At 44.6% G+C, this 21,627-nt stretch overlaps 1 protein-coding gene across 1 annotated transcript in view; it reads right to left on the reverse strand.

Moving 5' to 3' along the window:
- Positions 1-21,627, reverse strand: part of arhgap39 (Rho GTPase activating protein 39) — a 101,348-nt gene that overhangs the window by 13,958 nt on the left and 65,763 nt on the right. Inside the window, 4 exon segments of the mRNA XM_085773503.1 lie at positions 1,784-1,969; positions 3,963-4,127; positions 9,099-9,341; positions 9,343-10,429. Coding sequence (XP_085629629.1) covers positions 1,784-1,969; positions 3,963-4,127; positions 9,099-9,341; positions 9,343-10,429 — 1,681 coding nt within the window.

Raw genomic sequence — 21,627 nt, forward strand, 5'->3', positions numbered from 1 at the left:
TCCTCAAGTAGTGAAGCAGCTGTTGTTGTCTTCTTGTGATCAGATTCTCAGTGCTTCCTTAAACCATTACAGCTGCATGATAACCACTGGAGAAAAACACTTCATATTCTTACAGTGGCCCTAATCAATACCTTCTTACTGTAAATGACTCAGATCATTATGTGTGGTGAGAGAACTAATGTCATTTCCCTCAGCTCAGCTTTTAGTTTTCTGGCTTACAACCTCAACTATGATTCAGACTCACCGACCTTGTTCTAGCTGCAACTGGATTTGTTAAAATGTTTTAATTAAAACTAAACCCAGTAACCTCCCACCTGTAACCTGACAGCAGACAAAGTTAGAGAGCAGCAGGTGGATATAATTAAGAATTGATCTGCTGCAGAGCCTCATGTATCTTTCTGTGGTTATGGTGAAGCTCAGCAGAGACAGACACCTCCACATGCTGTGTGTCTGCTGGATGTGGACAAATTGGCGAACATGTCCAATGTCTAACTGATGATAAATCAGTGTTGTGTTGTGCTGCTGCCAAGACATTTTCAACAGACACAGAGCAACGTTATCATTCATCTGCAGCTGCATGGTTTTCAGTGATCAGATTGCAATCAGGTAGCTCTTTGACCACGTGAAAGTCCAGGTGTGAACGCAGCCAAGACACATGGAGGACGGACTGTGATCCAACCAGCCAATCCACCTCTGAGGGTGGTCAGGGACGCACTGTGACCACATTGAACACAAGTGTTAACAGTAATGCATCCTGCATCCACATACAACTACTATTTATTTTCTTTTTTCATTTAAATACGTATGTGATAGGATCTCAATAAGGACACTGGAGATGCATATTAAAGCTGCGGTAGGCAGGATTTGTTTTGAAAACAAGCCTACAGTTCCTGGTATCTTTGTCCAGTCAAATCTATTCTGGTCTGGGGGTTCCTGATTGGTTACTCTGTCCTAACAAATAGGAAGGACAGAGTAGGGCCTGCTCCTAAACCAACCAGGAACCCCCAGACCAAAGTAGATATAGATCTAGAACAGATTTGATTGTCCAAAGATCCTGAGAGCTGTCGGCTTTTCAGGCTGCTGCATACAGGAGACACAGGCTGTGTCCGAAATCACCCCCTACTCACTATAGTGACCACGCCATTTTGTAGTGGTGTCCGATTGTTCAGTCATTATTAATGTTCACTATATAGTGCACTGAATGTATCCCACAATTCACCAAATGGAGTGAACATCCGATGGTCACTAACCGGAGCAAGATATCCCATCATGCATTGCGGTCACGGATCGCCGTTACCGGCCGTTACGATCACGGTTGGAACGTTTTAATTACGCAAGGAAATACTGTGCGGCGGAGTAGTGTCCGAAAGTGTTTTTCATTTGACCAGTGAGTCCACTATATAGTCCACTATATTGAATTCACTATAGTATAGTGAGTAGGGAGTAACTTAGGGAATGAGTGAGTGATTTCGGACACAGCTATAGAGAAACTGTGATCACCACCAAACACACAGACCTGTCCTTACAGAGAGCTGAATGGGAAAACACTATTTTCTTTAAAAATGAAGAGGCATGAAGGGGTTACCATCTAAACCTGGTGTTACTGTATCTACATCTTGTATCTGGCGTTTTTTTTTTTTTTTTTTCTTTTTTTTTTTGTCTCTGCTCTGAAGCACTTTGGATGATCACATCATCGTTACAGGTCATTTTAATTGTGCTATTATATAAATAAAAGTGAACTTGAACTTGAACTACACCATGATGCTGGGGTGAGTGAATGTACCTCCAGAGCCACCGAGGGGGGGTCGGCCTTGGAGCGGCGGTCTCCCATGTAGGTCTGGATGAGCTTGAAGATCTCCACCGCCTCCTTCTTCACGCCGCGGTCCGACGTCACGATCATGGGCTTCTTGATGGGCTCGCTGCTCCAGGCCAGCATGTTGGCAATGGACACCTTCCGTCTGAACAGACCCTGAGAGGAGGGAGGAGGGAGGGAGGGACACAGAGGAGGAGAGAGCAGCAGAGAGAGGTTGAGAGGAGTGGCAGAGGAACAGAGAGACGTCATGAGCAATGATTCAGTAGTTAGAGGAGTGGATGAAGAGTGTGATGATAAGGAGGAAAACCTGATTTGCAAAATGAAAACGTCCGCAGTCTCACTGCAGATGTCAGCAAACCACATGCTATGAGGATGTGTTTTGTTGCTACCGCTCAGTACATGTGTCATCAGCTGTTACCATGGTAACGTTGGTCTTAGACCTAAGTTAGCCTGGGGCTGAGTGAGTGTCTTGTTTTTTGTTGTGAAATGACTGACAGCAGCAGCAGCAGGTCACAGCCTCCCCTCCACCTCTCTCAGACCTCCGTCCCCCTCTGGGTGTCCGTCATGTCTGACCTCACACACTCATCTGACCCACGTCACTTTTCTCCACTTGTGTGAAGAGCCGAGCCTCTGCTTTCTGCTCCACTGAACTCTCACATGTGGATTCATCTCTGTAATGATGCTGCATCACTGCTGCTCTCCATCACTCTGATCATGTCCTGCACTCACATCCTCTAAATCAATATCAAAAGGAATTAAGATGGATGGAGATAGATAGATAGATAGATAGATAGATAGATAGATAGATAGATAGATAGATAGATAGATAGATAGATAGATAGATAGATAGATAGATAGATAGATAGATAGATAGATAGATAGATAGATAGATAGATAGATATTATTAATTACAATAAAATTGTCAATCCTGATCCCTCTTCATAACTTGTTAAGATTCTTAAAACTAACAAACTCTGAAGCATTGGGCTCTGTCACTGTTTTTACGTAAATCAGATGTTGCACTTCCTTCAATCGATCCCTGATAATTTCATTTTTATTTATTGAACTATTGTTATTTATTCGTATTACTGCTCGTACTTGTAATTTTGCTGCCTCTTGGCCAGGTCGCTTTTGAAAAAGAGATTCTATATCTCAATAAGCTTTACCTGGTTAAATAAAGGTTAGATAGATAGATAGATAGATAGATAGATAGATAGATAGATAGATAGATAGATAGATAGATAGATAGATAGATAGATAGATAGATAGATAGATAGATAGATAGATAGATAGATAGATAGATAGATAGATAGATAGATAGATACAAATCTGTAAATTAAAAGATTTTCATTTTAGAACTTCAATATAACATACAGATGGTTAAAGAGGTTGAAAAAAATTGAGCATTAGGGAAAAAACGTCCCTGAATAAAGTAATAGGATCAGATTGGACTTCACATCCTCATTTCTTCTGGGTTGAAAAAAAACCGTCTGAGCATTTGGGAGGAACAGAACTGTCCCTCTCACTCAACGTTCTTCTGGGTTAAACTACTTGATATACCGTTCATTGGGAATACTGTCACCAAGCCCTGTTTCCCAATCTTCAAGACTGCGGGGTTCCAGTAGCTAAACCGTCTAGTCTCAGTCTGGAGCAAACGAGAACGAGTTCCTACACAATCACATCACGGCAACTCACACACGACACCCTTTCACAACAACAAAATACACAACACACGTTGGAGCCTTGTGTTTGGGGAATCTTCCTGTTCAGTGCTGAGCTGCTTTCACAATAATCAAGGCACAATCTTCAAGCTGGACTGTGTTTTTCCAGTAGCTAAACCTGATTAGTGATCAGCTGGTCACCGAGAGCCCGTGTTCCCACACACACACACACACACACACACACACACACACACACACACACACACACACACACACATCGCACCAACAGTGGCACATTTCTCCCTGGCTCAGGTTAAGTACACTCTTCACATGTGGTAATAAACAGTGCTGATGACTGAGGCAGAAACACTACATGTAACACACACACACACAGAGGAACCACAAGCATACAGAACCAATGGGTGAGTTGGCATGCATGGGAGTTTGTGTATGTGTTGGGTAAGTGGCGGTACACTGTCCTCCAGTACCTGTGTGTGTTTGTTGAAGTGCTTGGACGCCCAGTTCTCGATGTCGGTCTCCGAGGAGGGCTTTCTCAGGGTGAATTCTGGGAAAATGCCACAGCTGGCGCTCGGCATCATGTTCCTGGCATTTCGACTGGCCTCGAACTGGGCGCAGGCTCCGAGGTCCTCCGACTGATGAAGACGAGGAAACGGAGAGAGGAAGAGAAGCGGCGAGGGAGAGGAGAAGAAGAAGAAGAAGAAGAAGAAGTCAGAGTGGCTGCAGAGCTGGAAGTTCCTTCAGCACTCAGGGAGCTGACTGGGATTAATACTGACGCGTTAATACGTCAATATCCACACATTTTATTCATCATGTGCAACAAAGAGTTCCCCTTATTCCTCATTCTCCCAGTTTGAAACAGGGTTAATAAAGCAGCTACTGTGCCAGCACTAAAAAAACATACCATACAGGACTGTCACCCACTGGAACCAGGACCAATACCTGTAGGAAAAGTTCATAAAATGCTGTGGAGGTATTTTCTTTCTAATCTTTTCTTTTCTTCTAAAAGAAGAAGCCCTAACCCACCAAAACAACACTTCAAGTGCATTTTGTCTAAATAGTATTGGTTCCAAGTGTCCAAACGGAGTCAGGCTGGTACTGTCCTCACTTAAACCTTTATTAAATCTATATGTTTTATATGGTAAAAATGCTGGGTTGCTTAATTTGGTATGTAGGACAGGCATTAATATAAGCATTATGCTTCTGCCTGTGCGCTTTTTCAGGTCAGGTTCTATTTGGTCGATAAAGTGATCGTAGTTGATGCAAAGGAATAAAGAATTTTCAATCAATCCAAATTAATCCAATATATGATTTGTTCATATTATGATATTGTACATAGTGCCAGCAGTGCTGTGAAGAAGTATTTAGCCCCTTCTTGATTTCTTCCTGATTTTGGGGATAAAGGTGGATAAAGGTGGTTCTCTGAAGTCCCAAAGCTTTAGAAATGTCTTTGTAACATTTTCCAGACTTATAGTTATGAATAGTTTTATTTTTTCATCTGTTCTTGAATGGATGTGTTTTTTCTGGTTAGGGAGATCTCTCACACCTCAGCCGATTCCTGCACTTTGTCAGACAGACAGTTCTAATTGAAGTGATTTTATTGATTCAACATTCAAGTTGGTTCAAGTGGTTCTTATGATTTAAAAGAGAAGGCAATTACTTTTTCAGAATTTCAGTGCGCAGAACAGGGCTAGGTTTGGATAGGGTGTGGATAGCTTTTTTCCCTTAAAAAGAGTGTTGTTTTGGTTATTGGTTATAGGAAAGAGTCTCATATTAATGTAGGATGAATTCTACATTACCCACTTGTTAATAATGGGTCCATTTCGATAACTATATCGTTAATGTCTTTTGATCATTGATATTTAATTAGTGGTCGACATCGCCCAGCATTTCTACTTTAGGTTCGTAGGAACGCTGGATGGTGGTCATGGGAATATAACACCGCCGATAATCGCCGTTTCTACTGTTGTACGGAACTTGACGACGGTATGTGATCGTCTATCCCAACCATCTGACTGACTTTCATTCTTGACTGAATATACAAACATTCTTGGCAAATGGTTTTCACTTCCGCCGCCAGACTGTCCACCGAGCGCACAGATTCACCGTGCGCACAGAGGCTCATTGGAAATATAGTGTGAAAACACTTTCCGAAACTCCTCGTAGTCCCATTAAGAAAGGAAATAATCATTTAAAAAATGTATTTTACATTTACTTGGGTTATCTTTGTCTAATATTTAAAATGTGTTTAATGATCTTAAACATTTAAGTGACAAATATGCAAAAAAGTAAGACATCAGGAAGGGGGCAAATCCTTTTTCACAGCTAATAATGACCATTAGGAACTCAACTACAGGAAATCCTCATCTACGTGCTACTGCCAGATTGTAGTCCCATAGAGCTGCTGTCGTTCAGAGTGGCGTCTCTATACATAGAATCATTATCACTTTGTTTCGCACTGAATAAATTAGGGATAAATTAATTAATGGATTTATATTCTCTGAGGTCTTGACTGTCATTTGAGACCAAGATTATCCGGGACACATGTGACCTGAGGTTAATTTGGTGGAGGCAACTACTGCTTGATATATATTGGGTAGGAAGCCTGTCTAACCTCTATACTATATGGGCTCTAGCTGAACAGGTTAAAGGCAGCCACAGCACTATGATACTGGAGCCATGAACTCATCAGCAGCATCTTAGATGACTGCAGCTAAGTGGATTTACTGACATTTTATCATAATGAGTGAGTCAAACTGAGGTCGAGGAGTGAGAACAAGGCTAAATGTCACTGTGGTCACTGAAGGCTGCAATTTAGACACAGCTCTCTCACCATTAGAGCTCAACTAAAGGACATCCAGTCACAAAAATAAAACAATCTGCCTGGATTAGTTCATGAGAGAGCTGGTGCTCTGGATTTGTTCTGGATTCAGGACATGGTTCTCACAGCTGGTGGGGCTGTTTCCACCGCCAACACATTTCACTGACCAACACGTTGTGCCTCATTTGTTGGGACTTCCGTCCTCAGACTCAGTTTAGATCAGCAGTTTATCCGGGACACTGTGTAGCGTCTCCTGTGGCGCAGGTTGCCAGATATGGTCGTAAGCACGCACTTTGGTTTGTGATTCCTGTACGTTCATACCGAACCTGGCGACCTGCACAGGAAGCTGCATATGGTCACTGGGCTCATCTCCAACAAACAGCTCCTCCTCCTCCTCTAAGCACAACATGTTGCCGTTAGAGATCTCTCATCGAGTCCAGAACAAATAAACTGAGCTGCAGACATGTGGACATGTAGATGTTTTGGACTCTGGACAGAGTTCAAACTGAGCTACCTCCTGTTTCTGGTCCCTGTGCTTAAACTAGGCTACACACACATTCTGACTCCTGCTCCGCACTTTACACTTGGACAAAGACATGTAGGGAGGACTAACCCCTTTATAACGGTACAATTGCTTTAATTGATGCTGCTAATAGCCTTTGCTTTGGTGGGCATGTGTTTTGGCATGATGCTCCAAGTGTTGTGACGTGCTGCATCCATAAATAAAAATAAATTAGAAACAACGCCCCTCCTCCTGCACACTGCACGGGTCACAGCTGACAGGAGGAGTGATAGTCCTGACAGTGTTGTGGTGGTGTCATGCCTCTGCATGTGTGTGCTGGTATTTGTCTCCCTGTGCTGGCAAATTGATGCATTTGTAGCACGTTTGTTCATTTGCATGTGTTTTCTTAAAGGGATAGTCCAGTTTTTTTAAATGGGGTTGTATGAGGTACATATGGCTATTAAATATAATATCTGCAGTAGAAAGGTCTCTGTTGCCCCCCCGCACCCAACTGAGAAACACCGGAGCATCGCGCTGCACTGAGACACAGGCAGTACACTGTTGTGAATGAGGGATGATTAATCAGCGTATTTTTGCCACCTACGAGAAGTCTCAAAATAATATACCAGTTCAACAGTACCATCTAAAGTACATTTTTTCAATGCATCACTGGTCGGAAAAAAGTTTGTTTGCCTAACTTGAACTAACCAACTCACGACGTGCTGTATCACTCCGCCTCTTCCACACACCACTGATCCAAACAGCTGATAGGAGGAGTGATAGTCACAGAGCCTGCCTGTGTGTGTGTGTGTGTGTGTGTGGGTGTGTGTTTCGGGGGGGGGGGGCAGAGACCTTTCTAATGGCCATTTGTACTTCATACAACCCCACTTCAAAAAAACTGAACTATCCCTTTATACTGCAGCGTGTTGAGCTCTCTGGGCCACCGTAGGCCCCAGATTAAAGGAGAATTCCGGTCATTTTTGACCCCTAAATCGTTGTCCTGATGGTCACCCAGTGTTGGGGGAAGCAAAAAACACGACTAAAAGCGTTGTGATGCATGGCAGACCGAGTTACACCATGGACTAGACCGGCTAGTTATGATGATTTAATTTTACTAAAATATACCGGTCAAGATATATTTTACCCACTGCACTGGTGAACCAGTACAGGACTATACGATTATTTGTTTGTAAAAAGAAAATTATCACAATTAACAACAGGGAAATAGTGTTTTGGTTTCTGTGGCGGGGAGACGCAGGCGCCTCTGCGATCGGATAGATACTGTAATGTCCCCAGTATGTTCAGAGTTAGCTATCTGACGTTTAGGTGATTACATTACATACAAACACAAAGTTTCACAAAGTTATATACTGGTAAAACTATGCCATTTCTATATGAATGTTCAGTGGTGTGTCATAAGGATTCGAGTCATGTACCAGACCATATAGTGATTGTTTTGAGGGTTTTTTGATTTTTGTGTGTGTTGTGAAAAATGAAAAATTGCCCCCTAGCATTTAGCGTTTGCTAGGCTATCGTCTAGCGCCGTCGAGCACCATGGTGAACTCCGTTGCCTGCAATCAATTTTTAGGCGGCGTGTTTGTAGTTTTGCTGCCCTATTATATAAGCACACCAGGGTGACCATCAGGACAACGATTTAGGGGTCCAAAAATGACCAGAAATCTCCTGGATCTAAACAACAGAGCTTGTATGTCCATATTTCCAGTCCCTGATGATGAGTACTGTGTGTCTCCCAGCAGCCAGGTTCAACGTTCATTCTAACTACAGTTCTGTACATTCACCAGAGTTTTTCTCCAGTCTTTCTAGATCCATCTACGTATCTGTATGTGTATGTGTGTGTGTGTGTGTTGAGTGGTTGTGTGATGGTGTGGTGGTGGTGTGTGTGGTTGTAGTGTGTGTGGTGGTGTTTCCCTGAGTCAGCACTGTATGCAGGCCTGAGTGACAAGTGTCTCTGAAGGGGACTGCAGTGTGACTATTATGATGACGAGAATAAGCAATCAATTCGAGGCGCCTCAGCTGCAGCATTACATGAAACATCCATGGTTTTACCACAGCGGTGGGCAACAGGGTCGATCTTCATATCTGTGTGTTGTGTGTGTTGTTTGCAGCACCAATCCTCCCGTTGCGACCAACTGCTCAGTGGCTCCTATCAGGTTAGGTTATTGTCAAACAACATGGTTAAAGCAGTGGCCTTCATCCAGCCGTGTGTGGGAGCGAGCACTGAGCTTGTTGAGGGTGTGTATTAGCTCCCCTCCCAGGCAGAACCTGCATCCAAGGGTATCCTGGTGAGTGGAAGGAAGGCTGCGGCCGCGTTGCCAGGTTGGTCTGGACCGACAGACTCTTCTCCAGCAGCGCCTGAGGGAAGCCCAGCCGGTCGAAGGTGCTGCGTTTCCAGTGATGGCCGTCGCTCTGCGCCAGCGCCTCGTCCTCGCTGAACGCCCTCACCACCGGCCCCGGCAGCGGCGGGGGCAACGCCCCGTCGCATGGCTCGTATCCCTCGTCCTTTGACCACCGCCACCTGAGCCACCCCCCCTCTCCTCTGCTGCCCGCAGTCCCAACTACTGCTCCTCTGTTTCCACACCCTGCTGGACTACCTTTCCCAAGCCAGCCGGGCCTGGGCCAGCATGGCCTCGGACGCCGTGCCCGACAGCTCCCCGTCCGGGCCCAGGCAGCGCGCCAGCTCCTGGGGGAGGGACGGCTTGCGGCTCTTGCGTTTGCGGTTGCCTCCGGGAGAGAAAGCCCCGGGACCCCCCGTAGAGGAAGAGGAGAGGGAGTGCGTCTGGCTGGACGTCCAGGATATGGAGTCCTCGTAGAGCAACCGCTGGCCTCCCTCTCCACCCTCCCCACTGTAATCCAGCAGTAGGCGGGGGTCCCTGATCAGAGACTGGCTGTGCTGCAGAGTGTAGGACCCCCCGTAGGAGCTACCGTACCCCCCCGTGGTGCCGTACCGCAGCAAGCGGTCCGCAGTCTTGAAGCGAGGGCTGGAAGACGACTGCTCCACGTACACCAGCTGTTTGACGTATTCCTTCCCCACAGGACTGTACTCCAGACTCTGCGTCTTCTCGGGACACTTCTGCCTGGTCAGAACCAGCTGGCCGTAGGGGGACTGGCCCTGTTTGGGGGAGTGGTAGAGGGGGGCTGAGGATTTGCGAGCGGGTGACTTGCCGGTGCCGTAGAAGGAGGGGTCAACGAGCTGCATGTCGGTGGGAGGCTCCTCGTAGATGGGAGGGGGTTGGTACTCCGAGGGCGGCTCTTCATACAGAGGAGGTTCGTAGGCGTAGCGGGGCGAGGGGGGCTGGGAGTCGGCCGAGGAGCGGCGGTGGGTGCCGGTGCCGCCGAGCTCGGCGCGCTTCAGGAAGGGGGACTGGCGGCGGTCGGCGTAGAGGACGGGGGAGCCGTCGGGTTCCGTGGGCAGGTTTCCTCCGGAGGACCGGCGGGTTCGAGAGGCCGTGCCCCCTCCAGGGGGAGCACCGGGGGTCGGGGGGTCGCAGGGAGAGTAACCGTTTCCCTGGTGGGCCAAGAAGCTGGGCTCTCTGTCCGTCACCTTGATCAGCATCCGCTCCTTTGTTCCAGTGTTCCACCTGAAGGGAGAGGTCCTACAGAGAGGAGAGGAGAGGAGGAGGAGAGGAGAGGAGAGGAGGACGAAGAGAAGGAGAGAAGAGGAGAGAATGAGAGGGAGAAGGAGAGGAGAGAGAGAAGAGAGAAAGGAGAGAGAGGAGAGAGAGAAAGGAGGAGAGGAGGAGGAGGAGGAGAAGGAAGAAAAGAGTAAGGGAGAAGAGGGATGAAGGAGGAGAGGAGGAGAAGAAGGGGAAGGAGAAGGAGAAAAAGGGTAGGGAGAGGGGAGGAGAGGAGAGGAGAGGAGGAGGAGAAGGGGAAGGAGAAGGAGAAAAAGGGTAGGGAGAGGGGAGGAGAGGGAGAAGGAGGAAGAAGAGAGAGAGGGAGAAGAAGGAGAGGAAGGAGAAAAAGGAGCTGCGAGAGCTTATCAGTAGAGGAGAGGAGAGGAGAAGGAGCGAAGAGAAATGTATTAATCACATGTAAAAGGAGAAGGAGAAAAAGGGTAGGGAGAGGGGAGGAGAGGAGAGGAGGAGAAGGAGAATCAGCTCTCACCACTCCCCTGTCACTGGGAGGGAGACATAGCGCTGTAATCCCTCTCACTGTCTACTGAGGAAACCTTGTGTGAAGAAGCAAACTGCACTTGACTTGACTAGAGTCAAACCTTTGATTTACTCTTGTCACTGCAACAAAGTCGTCCACTGTCGAGTCGACTGCTCTTACAAAGCCGTCATTTCAATCAAGGACCGTGCGAGACGATACAAGAGAATGAGAAATCTTTTTTCCCAAAGGTTAGTTGCCTTGAGGCAGAGGAAGGACACAGTGAGATCTGTGTTTTAGATCTGGAGGAGAGGGAAGGAGAATGAGACGAGTGCTCCTCTGCTTCAGGTCTGACTTTGTCAGGGACAATTAAAGGGTAGCCAGAGGGGGGAGGAGAGGAGAAGGAGTAGGAGAAGTTTTCTAGGAGAGGATTTCAGGAGAAGGAGAGGAAGAAGAGCCAGATGTAGAGTGTAAAGGGGTTATCAAAACATGGAAATGCACATGTAAAAGTTGTACTGCTAATTGCACACAACAAGCATCATCCTCATTTTACGAGACAAACAGTAACTAACATCCAGCTCCACCACTGTCTCCTACAGATTATCTCTGTGGGGTGTGACATGCGCTGGAGGCAATCCCTCTCACTGTCTACTGAGGAAACCTTGTGTGAAGAAGCAAACTGCACCAGTGACTTGAGAAGAAGCAAACTGCACTATTTCAGACCTTGAAAAATCAAACCTTAGTTTACTCATTGTCCCAACTCACAACAGCCTGTCGTCCACTGACAATTCCACTCGCGTATCAAAGCACTGCATGTCATTTCAATCACACGTGACCGTGCTGGACGTAACAGGTAATAAACCAATCTTTTATTCCCAAGGTGAATTAGTGCCTTGGTGCATTGCAGTTACGACACAGTGAGTCTGTGTTGTAATGTTCTGACTGGTCCAGCAGCAGACGTCCTCCTCTGCTTCAGTCGGACTTGTCACTATAAATTAACTCTGCATGTGTTTAAAGCCATTAGCTCCCAGGACATGACTCAGGTCTGTATCGTTTCGTTTTCTAATTAAAGCCCATTCATTGTGTCAGTGTGCATGTGACCCCAACCATGTGAGAGTGTAAAGGGGTTATTCCCTAAACTGAAATGAACATTGAAATGTTTCTTTTAACTTTGAAGCAGAATTGTAAATCTCTTTTGGAGTGTGATTTTATAGAAATACAGTATTTGAATGTCCATCCATTGTCAATACTGATTATTAATGCAGGGTCTCAGGGGGCTGGAGCCAATCCTAGCTGACATAGAGGGAGGGACAGGTCACCAGTCGATCACAGGGCCACACACACACACATTTCAGACCTATGGGAAAATCAACCTAGTGTTCATGTCCCAACCATTCAACATTGCCTACAGGAGACTAGCAATGCTTTCGTCACTCCGTACCCAAAACACCCAATCAGCGAACTAGACTGTAAAGTGAAGCGATGACGTTGAATTCAGGGAAGCAGCGCTCAAGATTCGGAGACCCACCCTACGCGTCAACTCCTGAACAACGTCCTCACTCCTCCCACCGGCCGCAAGCATTCGAGCCGATTACGTAGAAGCTAGCCAGTTCAGAGGCTACGCTCCCGTAAAAACCTCCGGCCCGCACCCTAACCTTCACGTGTTCAGACGCTTTTTGAAATCCGTAATGTAAACAACGCTGATGCCTACAGGGCGTAACGTATCACCCGGAAAGTGGACGCCTACAAAGAGCTGCTATCGCTCCTCCGCCCCCTCCACTTTTTTTGGTTTTGCTAATAACACATAACGGTACAGCAAATAGACATACTTGGGATACGGGACACGTGCCGCTGCCAGGTAGGCTATTTACATATACTAATCCTCAATGCAGGGGAAATAGAAGGACGCATTTGGAGGCTGATTAGGAGATGCCCCTATCGAAACTATTTACGACAGAGTGATATGGGATCCGCCGCTTCCTCAGCATGTGCTGCCAGATGACGTAATCGGCCTTCAATGCACTCACCTGAAAATGAGACAGACAGCTCCAGCCTAGGCAGAGACCGGTTTTGCAAAGGAAGTACGCCGCCTGTGTATCCGCACAACTTCATGTGCCGCTTATACTTGTAGCTCCTTTCCCAACTGATTCAACAGATTTCCATCTTCCTCAAATTGTAGTCAGAGTACACTAGCCATACTGCGTTTCGGTTTGCTCCGTTCCGCCAGAGCACGGACCCAATCAGCGAACAGACGGTTAAATGAAGGCGATGACGTTGAAACTCCAAGTCGCCTCAAAAAAGATTAAGAACCTATGACTGAACCGAAAGTGTATAGCATTTCACAGACCACAGCAAATTACCTTTGACAGGCGATTATATGAAGCAAAAACTGTGAAGGCAACCGCTGGAAGCCAAACGAATCCCTATGCTCTCCAGTGCAGACCTTTTCCCTGAAGCATGTACAAGAAATAAACATCCCGGCTGATGTTCCAAACTCGACCTGACATCAGGCTGAATTCTTTAATTTAGGCTTTCATAAAAAACACAGAGCTGCTCGATCGATAGCTAGCCTATGTAACTTGCTAATAAAACAATGCACCTGCAAAAGCATACATACTTATGGGAGCCGCGAAGGATTGTTTGTAGCGATGCATCCTCCGAATGCATGGTATTGCAACATCACAGGTCAGGACTGCCAGGCAGCTGCATTTGAGGAAATTGTGGCCTTCGAGTCGAATTGGGGACAGCCTTCGCGCAGCGCTGTGACTACATACAGGCTCGACAACTCAAAAAATGCACCCTCCCTGAATTGAGACAAAAACAGCTTCATGTTTTCTAAGCTGACAGTTTTGAAAGGTTCCGGCTTGTATCACCCATCAAGGCTGTTAAAGTGTGGCAAACAAAGCTGTGCCCAGTTCACTATTCAACATGATTAGTGGTGTGAGCGGTGATTCAAGATTATCATTTCTACCTAACATATTCAAAGAATGAAACAGAAGTACCTGCCCTTTTGAGTTTGTGTTTTTCATCAGACAGAAAACGTTAAAATTCAAAAAAATCAAGACTGGAAATTAAAGATGGCGGAACTGAAAACTTCTGTGAAAGTTGATCCCAGCAACTCTATATCACTCTGAGACATTGTTCTAAGTTAACTACAAACTCTCAGTGCTATGAAACACAACAAGTGCATTTCCCGCCAATTTCACAAACAGTCTCAGTTTTACTTTTTCCCCCCCCAGCAGGACTAAAGGAATGAAACATTCCATGTGTTAAATCACCTGACATCTGCTGAATTCTTTATTTATTTCATTTTCATTAAAAACATAACTGTGCTGTAATTCTATAACTACTAAATACTAATACTACTAATACTATGGGCTGTTTGTGAACATAGCAAAATTTTACATGTAGCAATAGCATCACAGGTCAGGTACTCCAGCTGGTCTTGGATAATGTGCAGTATGCAGCAGCACTCTCAGCTCTACATCAGCTCGACAAACACACCCCTCCTCAATTGGCTTAACAAAAAACAACAACCTGCAAGTACATTAGCCAGGCTTAGATCACCCAACATGGCTGTTAAGTGTGGCACAGCTTGTGCCAGTGAACTACAGAGCTGAGTGGTGTGAGCGGTGTTCGACATTTCTTTATGAATGAAACATGAAGCTGCACTTTTGAGTTTGTGTGTAACTTTGTGTATCTTATTCAAGATCAGAGACTGGAAATAAAGATGGGGCGTTGCTTCTGTGAGTGTCTGACCCCACCTCTCATATCACTCTGCGTGACACACTTGTCACTCTAAGTTATACAGAGCTCTATAATTTAGAAGACACACAACAAGTGAGGGTCCATCTCATTGTACTTTTTCCCTTTCATCAAAAAGACTTTGGAGCATTTCCAACAATACTGTGATATAACAAGGTTAAAAAAGAAAAGGTTTTATGAAGTCACACTGACCTTTGACCAAATTCAGTTCAGTAAACCTTTGTTTTACTGAGACATTGTTTTCATGATGTTGCTAGTATGTGTTGATAGCAAATTTTACATATAGCACCTTTAAATCTACTCCAGTGTGTTACAGAAAGTTAGGTATTGGGTTATTTATTTTCATAATTGGCTTAAAAATTGATGATTAACTTAAGCTATAAACCTGTTTTCACAGGCTTCTACGAAGTTGGGTGAATCCTACTAAAGACACTTTTCTTAAAGGGATAGTTCAACATTTTGGCAAATTGGCCCATTGCCATAATTGCTATAGTCATAGCAGTAGTTAGAGTTCCACCATGTCAAGGACCACGGTGGTATGAAGCTATTGACGAACGGTGATCTACCGCGAGCTGCTCTTTTTCAGAGCTACGCTTCCAGGCTAATCTGGGATTATCTGGTTTCCCTCATCAACTGCATCGAAAGTTCACTCAATCCATACAACTACCACAATCAACAACGCCAAATTCTGGTCTGATGTTTGACAAGATTGAGGAGGATGCACATTCACCACGCGGTGGGGAGAATAAATGAACGAGTCGAACAGAGCCAGATTTAGAGGGAAATTCATGCAAATAGATAGCTGATGCGTGTTGCCACCCCTCCATTTTTTTTTTTTTCCCAAAATAAGCATCTCTACACACTCAAACCCCTGGGCCAGGGCTCAATAGTGGCAGTGTAAGCGTTTGTATGCTTAAATAATATCCAATATGAATAATGTGTGGTAATGAGGGAGAGATGACTACAGCCAGAGGCAGAGGGCCAAATAGACCAATACATGAGCTGTAGCTGCTATCCTCCATCCTCTCATGACTCATCAACTATCCATCCTGTTTAAGTTGTTCCACCTTCAGGACCAGCGGCTGGATGAATGTTGGAATCTACTGTCGCTCTCTTGTTTCTCTCTTCCAGCACACCTCTGGCATATTCATGACCATTTGACCTTCAAATCAATTTACACATTCACTCCTCGACCCTCAGTTGTCCACAGCGACTCAGCATTCAACCTTGCACATTCTGCTTGAGGAGTCAGTCAAGTCCTGACTGGGATTTTCATTTCACTACAAGAGGTAACAGATAACAGCGGGCCACAGGAGGGTCACTGTTTGATCTGCATGCCGCAAGTGCCACCCACTCATTTTCAGACGATACAACTTACTCAACAAAAACTCCAATCACTGTCCCCTGGCAGCTCAATAGTGGCAGTGTAAGCGTTTGTATGCTTGTGGATATTAATATGCATAATGTGTGTGTGTGAGGGAGAGAAAAGAAATGCCATCCGTAGGATAGCCAATACAGAGCGTTACCGCTCATGCTCATGGCATCACAAACCATATGGCAGGATGTAACCAATCGGTGTTCTGCATACCACACAAGAAACTCACTCCTCTCCGTCCTAGTCCACTCCTTAAATGTGTTGGAAAGGACAACGAGGAAGGTGACCGTACTCCTCCTCCTTCATACTGTCAGGGGAGAATCACTGACCAGAATTTCAATTAACACATTCCGCACGAAAAAGCCGCTCAACGTCAGAAAACCAGAAAAGAGAAGAAAGAAGCAACAAATGCACATCTACAGACAGCTACCAAGACGACTGAGACAGAAGAAAGAAAAAATAAAAGAAAACAGAAAGAGAAAAACAGACAAAAGACAAGAGCCACAGAAAGTTCACTTAAGGACTGTGCCAGTGCAACAACAGACGATACAAAGACAGAACTAAACAGAGTCAAAGAAAGAAAAATAAGAGTTAAGAAAGACAGACATAAAGAAATCATAGATATATTGGACAACTAAAAGGAGCGAAACCTCAAAGGTCGACTAGCAGGAGATAAAAATGCCACACGTGACAAAAGAAAAAACACGTTTAAAAAAGAAAAAAAATATGGCATCACACCATATGGACGAGTGTAAACATAGAAAAAAAAAAAAAAGCAGTTTGAAACAGAAGAGAAAAAAGTGAACAGAAAAAAAAGGAAAAAAAAAAACAGAAAAATAAGAAAAAAGAAACAAGGATAGTGAACAAGAAAAAAACGAAAAGATAGAAAAGAAAGAAGACTCCTCCAACGTCAGACCTTTTGGACTGATGGAATGGTGAAGTAGACTTTCCTCCCTTTTTGTGAAAAATTACCCTATAAAGTCTATTGTGTTAGGTGGAGCTTATAAAGAGCGAATATCTTGCATACAAATAATAAGGTAACACTTTACAATAAGGGTCCCTTAATTAACGTTAGTTAGTACATTATTAAGCATTAATATATAAAAGAACGTGTTAATTAATGCATACATAATGATAACTAATTACATTATTCAACTTTTAAATTTATTAACTAACTTTGAGTACTAAACATTAATTAACTGCTTACTAATAGGCTACATTAATTAATGTGTTTCCTAATCCTAAGTAATAGCCTACATAATAATGATTGTTAATATATCTGCAAACAGTTAATTAATGCTTAATAATATACTAACTAACATTAATTATGGGACCCTTATCGTAAAGTGTTACTAATAATAATTAAAGGGACAACGAGGAGTTTGTATTTGGTTATAAAAAGTCTCATATTACGATAATGTGAATGTATCTACGTTACCACTTGTTAATGGCTCCATTTTCGATAAATATATAGTTTTGTCTCTATCGTTATTTTGCTATTATTATTAGTGGTGGAAATGCTGGGTAGTGACAAGTTTCCTACTTTCGGTTTCACGGATGCTGCCTGGTGGGTCATTATAATAACACCGCCGAATCGCCGTTTATGGTCAGAACTACGACGGTATCTGACCGCCTGACTTTCATTCTTGATGAATGAAAACATTCTTGGCAAGACGTCCGTCTTGTGCCGGTCCAAGAATTTCACCGTGCGCGCGGAGGCTCATGGGAAATGTAGTGTGAAAACACTTTGCTTTCCAAAACTCCTCGTTGTCTCTTGGCATGTGGATATGTGGAACGGTGAACAAAGCAGGTGTGTGAACTCCTCTTTTTTTTCATTCTCTCTCTCTCTCTGTCTGTCTCTCTCTCTCTCTTTCTTTCTTTGCACACCTCCGTTATCACAGTGATTGTGTGCAAGTGTTCACAGAAGGCCCTGATGAAGACGAGTGTTGGTCATGGCAACGCGTTGGCCGCGGTTTTTAATTAATTGCCATATAAAATAAAGGCATTTTAATCATTTTTTCACCAATCCTGCAGCCTTGGATGTCTTCTTTTTTTTTGCTTGCACTTTTGTGTAAAACTGTAAACACTGTCTATTAGTGTTGCCCTGTCATGAACTTTCCCACTCGGGCTGAGAACAACTGCCCGACAATGTATAAAACTCAAATGTAGGACTGGGCGATAAAACAATAACAATATGACAGACTGATTAATATCAACAGAAATACGTTCAATGGAACGTTTGATAATTTCACTGAACTTTGTCATAGAAAAAACAGGAAGAAAACCCTGATCCTGAACCGCAAGGCATTCTGGGGGATGTGGGCTAAGGAAGGGCTTTAGCCTCTCCCAGCCCAGCTAAGCAAAGTTGGTGGCATGAAAAAAACTCGCTCCCTGGTAACCTATAGCAACAACCTGTTGAGTGACATGCAGTCATGCACACACTACTGTATATGTCTGGTTGCACCATCCTGTTCAATTCAATTCAATTGTTTTTTTCTCCTGGTCTTTTTTTCAAATGATCAATAATTATATAATAATAAATATTTAAAAAAAATCAATAATTATCATTATCAACTGATATGAAACACTTATACCGTGATACATTTTTCAGCCATATCACCCAGCCATTGTTGTGGCGCTCTGGTGGGTTCAACTCCAGCCTGGGCCCTTTGCTGCATGTGATCCTCAACCATCCCATCACTATCACACTGGGTACGTTTACATGGACAGTTTCAATTGGTTTCAGAAAGGTTTGGGAGACCAAACCGATTGAAAATACTTCATGTAAACACCTCAAACCGTTTCAATGACCCCAAACCGGTTGAAATTCCAACCAGATTGAAGGGGGCGGTTTAAACCTTTTCTAAAGAGATCTGTCTGTCATGTATACACTTGAAACGGGTTGATCCCTGGCTGCGTTCGTTCTGCGCATGCTCAGGACCTGACGTACGTACGCACGCACGCACGCTTGAGCACGTACGAGCCGTGCCTGCCTGGCTGTCACTCAAGTGAAAATGTCTGTGTAATATGGGAAAATTCATAACGGACTGGCGGGTCATACGGAAGTTCTGTTTCCACTGAATAAAGGCATACTTTACTTTACTTGGTGTCCGAAAATGTATGCAGAGGGAGGAGGAGGAGGAGGAGGAGGAGGAGGAGGAAGCGGTGCGCCGCCGGTGTTGTGCCGAAAAGAGACTGCCTGCCCGGGCAGTCGTTTTCTGCAGGTAGTCTCTTTTCGGCACAACACCGGCGGCGCACCGCTTCCTCCTCCTCCTCCTCCTCCTCCTCTTTCTGCATACATTTTCGGGCACCAAGTGGAAAGACGCTCTCTCTTCTCTTCCTGCTAAAATGAGGAACATGCCACGCTGCAGTTTATTACAGAGAAATATTATAACAGCAAAGACTGCGCTCAACAAACCATGTATTTCGGCACAGCTGTAGCACTTCCATAATCAATACTGTTGTAACCATAGTAACGCAATCACTCACGGCTGCCGGCACATTCGAAGCGTTTGTTTCGTCGGCGCATGTAAACACCCAACCAGTTTACTTTGTAACCCATGTATACGCTCAAGCTGAAATCTTCAAACAGATTGATTTAAACCAAACCTTTCTGAAACCGTTTGAAACTGTCCATGTAAACGTACCCACACTGACTGTGATGCTTGGTCTCGTTGGGATGATGGAGTCACTGGTACCAAAACAAACCAGCATGTGTCAGAACTACAACAAGCTGCTTCGACTTGAACCATGAAGCCACAGCAGAGCAGCGGGGCGGGGGCCGTGGAGGGTGAAATGAGGGGCCGCCACCAGATTGCCAGCTGCACCAGCTCCAGCTCTGCATCAAACAGCCTTCAAGGTCAGGTGTGCTGTAGCAAGTCACTGTTCACTGGTTTGTGGTTTATGCATCAATATAAGTGTATTACTGCAGCGTAGCGCCACCAACCGTTGTGTATCATCGTCTATTTGCCACTTTGATGAATGTGAGGATCTAAAGGTCACAGAGGACGGTGTGTGTTCAGGCGGAACAAACAGCTACATTACATATATGAACTGTGATCAACACACTGTATATACATATACCTGAGGATCCACAACCACCACAGAACAGATCAGACCTGCATCAACAACCTGCTTCATCTGCAGTGAGGGGCCGACTGATCACAGCTCTACAGTCAAATCAAGTTTGATCCTCTTCAAACAGTCAAATATTTGCAGTCCTTTATAAACAGTGTGTGACGAATCAGACTGTAGCGTTTATGTTCACACTGCTGAGACGGTGAGGACTCCTGATCTCAGATCAGTCCTCTGACCTGCTCAGACCTGGTATATCCTTCGTCTTGTGTTTTGTGTCTTAAATCAGCTGTAAAAGACACTGAAAACATTTTCTTTCATCCAATTAATTTTTCTCCTCTTGGTCACATTGTCAGGCTTCCTTATCCATGAAAATGTTGGTTTGAATATTTTTGGTGTGGGCCCCTGGGCCTTTTTTGTCAGTATACCCCTTGTCAGCTTTCTGCTACCATCTCTTATGTTAGGGTCAGTTTTGACCCGAGTCTTAAATCAGCTGTAAAACACACTAAAACTATCATTTATCATCCCATTTGTTTCTCATCTCTTGGTTACGTTGTTAGGCTTCCTTATCCATGAAAAGGTTATCATTTCAGTTTTAACTCTCATTATTGTTCTTATCGTTATAATGGGTCAAAACTGACCGTAACACCACAAATGTCATAATTTTAACCAGAGCATTTTAGATTTTTGTTTGTTTGATTGAGGAAGGACACGCATCTCTGTGATGATCAGATCACCAGCTGACAGCTCAGAGCCGGTCTGGACCGCACGTGGACGTATTCTCTCAACAGTGTGCACTTGATTATGTTGAAGGAGCGATCAGCGTGCTGATGACCTCTGTCACAGTCTGATTAGTCCCAACACAGCTTTGAAAGAACGGAAAGAACAGAGGTGTCAGCAAGAGAGAGGAGAGTCAGGAGGTCCAGAACCAGCAGATCCATCAGCCATCTGGACTGAGAGTCTGCAGCTGCAGCTCCGCCAGGCCTCGCTCTCTCTCACACACACACACACACACATTCATAGATAGAGGAGATGACATCACCAGTTTGGAGGACTTTTTGGATGTCGTATTTTGGGCACTGGATTAAAGATCTATGAATGGTTCTATGGTTCAGCCCAGATACTGTACACAATGTAAACGGTTTGACCTTTGAGAGTGTTCTGAAACTCTTCACTCTCAAAGGTCAAACCGTTTTTATCCTTTTCAGACTGTTGAGAAGGTCGTCCATGCTTTTATCACTACACGCCTTGATTACTGTAATGGACTCTATGGGTGTCAGTCAGTCAGTCAGTCAGTCAGTCAGTCAGTCAGTCAGTCAGTCAGTCAGTCAGTCCTCTCTTTCCCACTTACAACTGGTCCAAAATGCCTCAGTCTGACTCCTGACTGGTACATACAAGTATTAACACATCACTCCAGTCCTCCTGGCTCCCAGGGTTGATTTTATTCTGCGTTCACACCAAAAGCTTCCAAAGCTTCAAACTTTACGG

The sequence above is a fragment of the Trachurus japonicus genome, chromosome 4, assembly GCF_045865225.1.
Source record: "Trachurus japonicus isolate A0001 chromosome 4, Traja_1.0".
Classification (NCBI taxonomy): domain Eukaryota; kingdom Metazoa; phylum Chordata; class Actinopteri; order Carangiformes; family Carangidae; genus Trachurus; species Trachurus japonicus.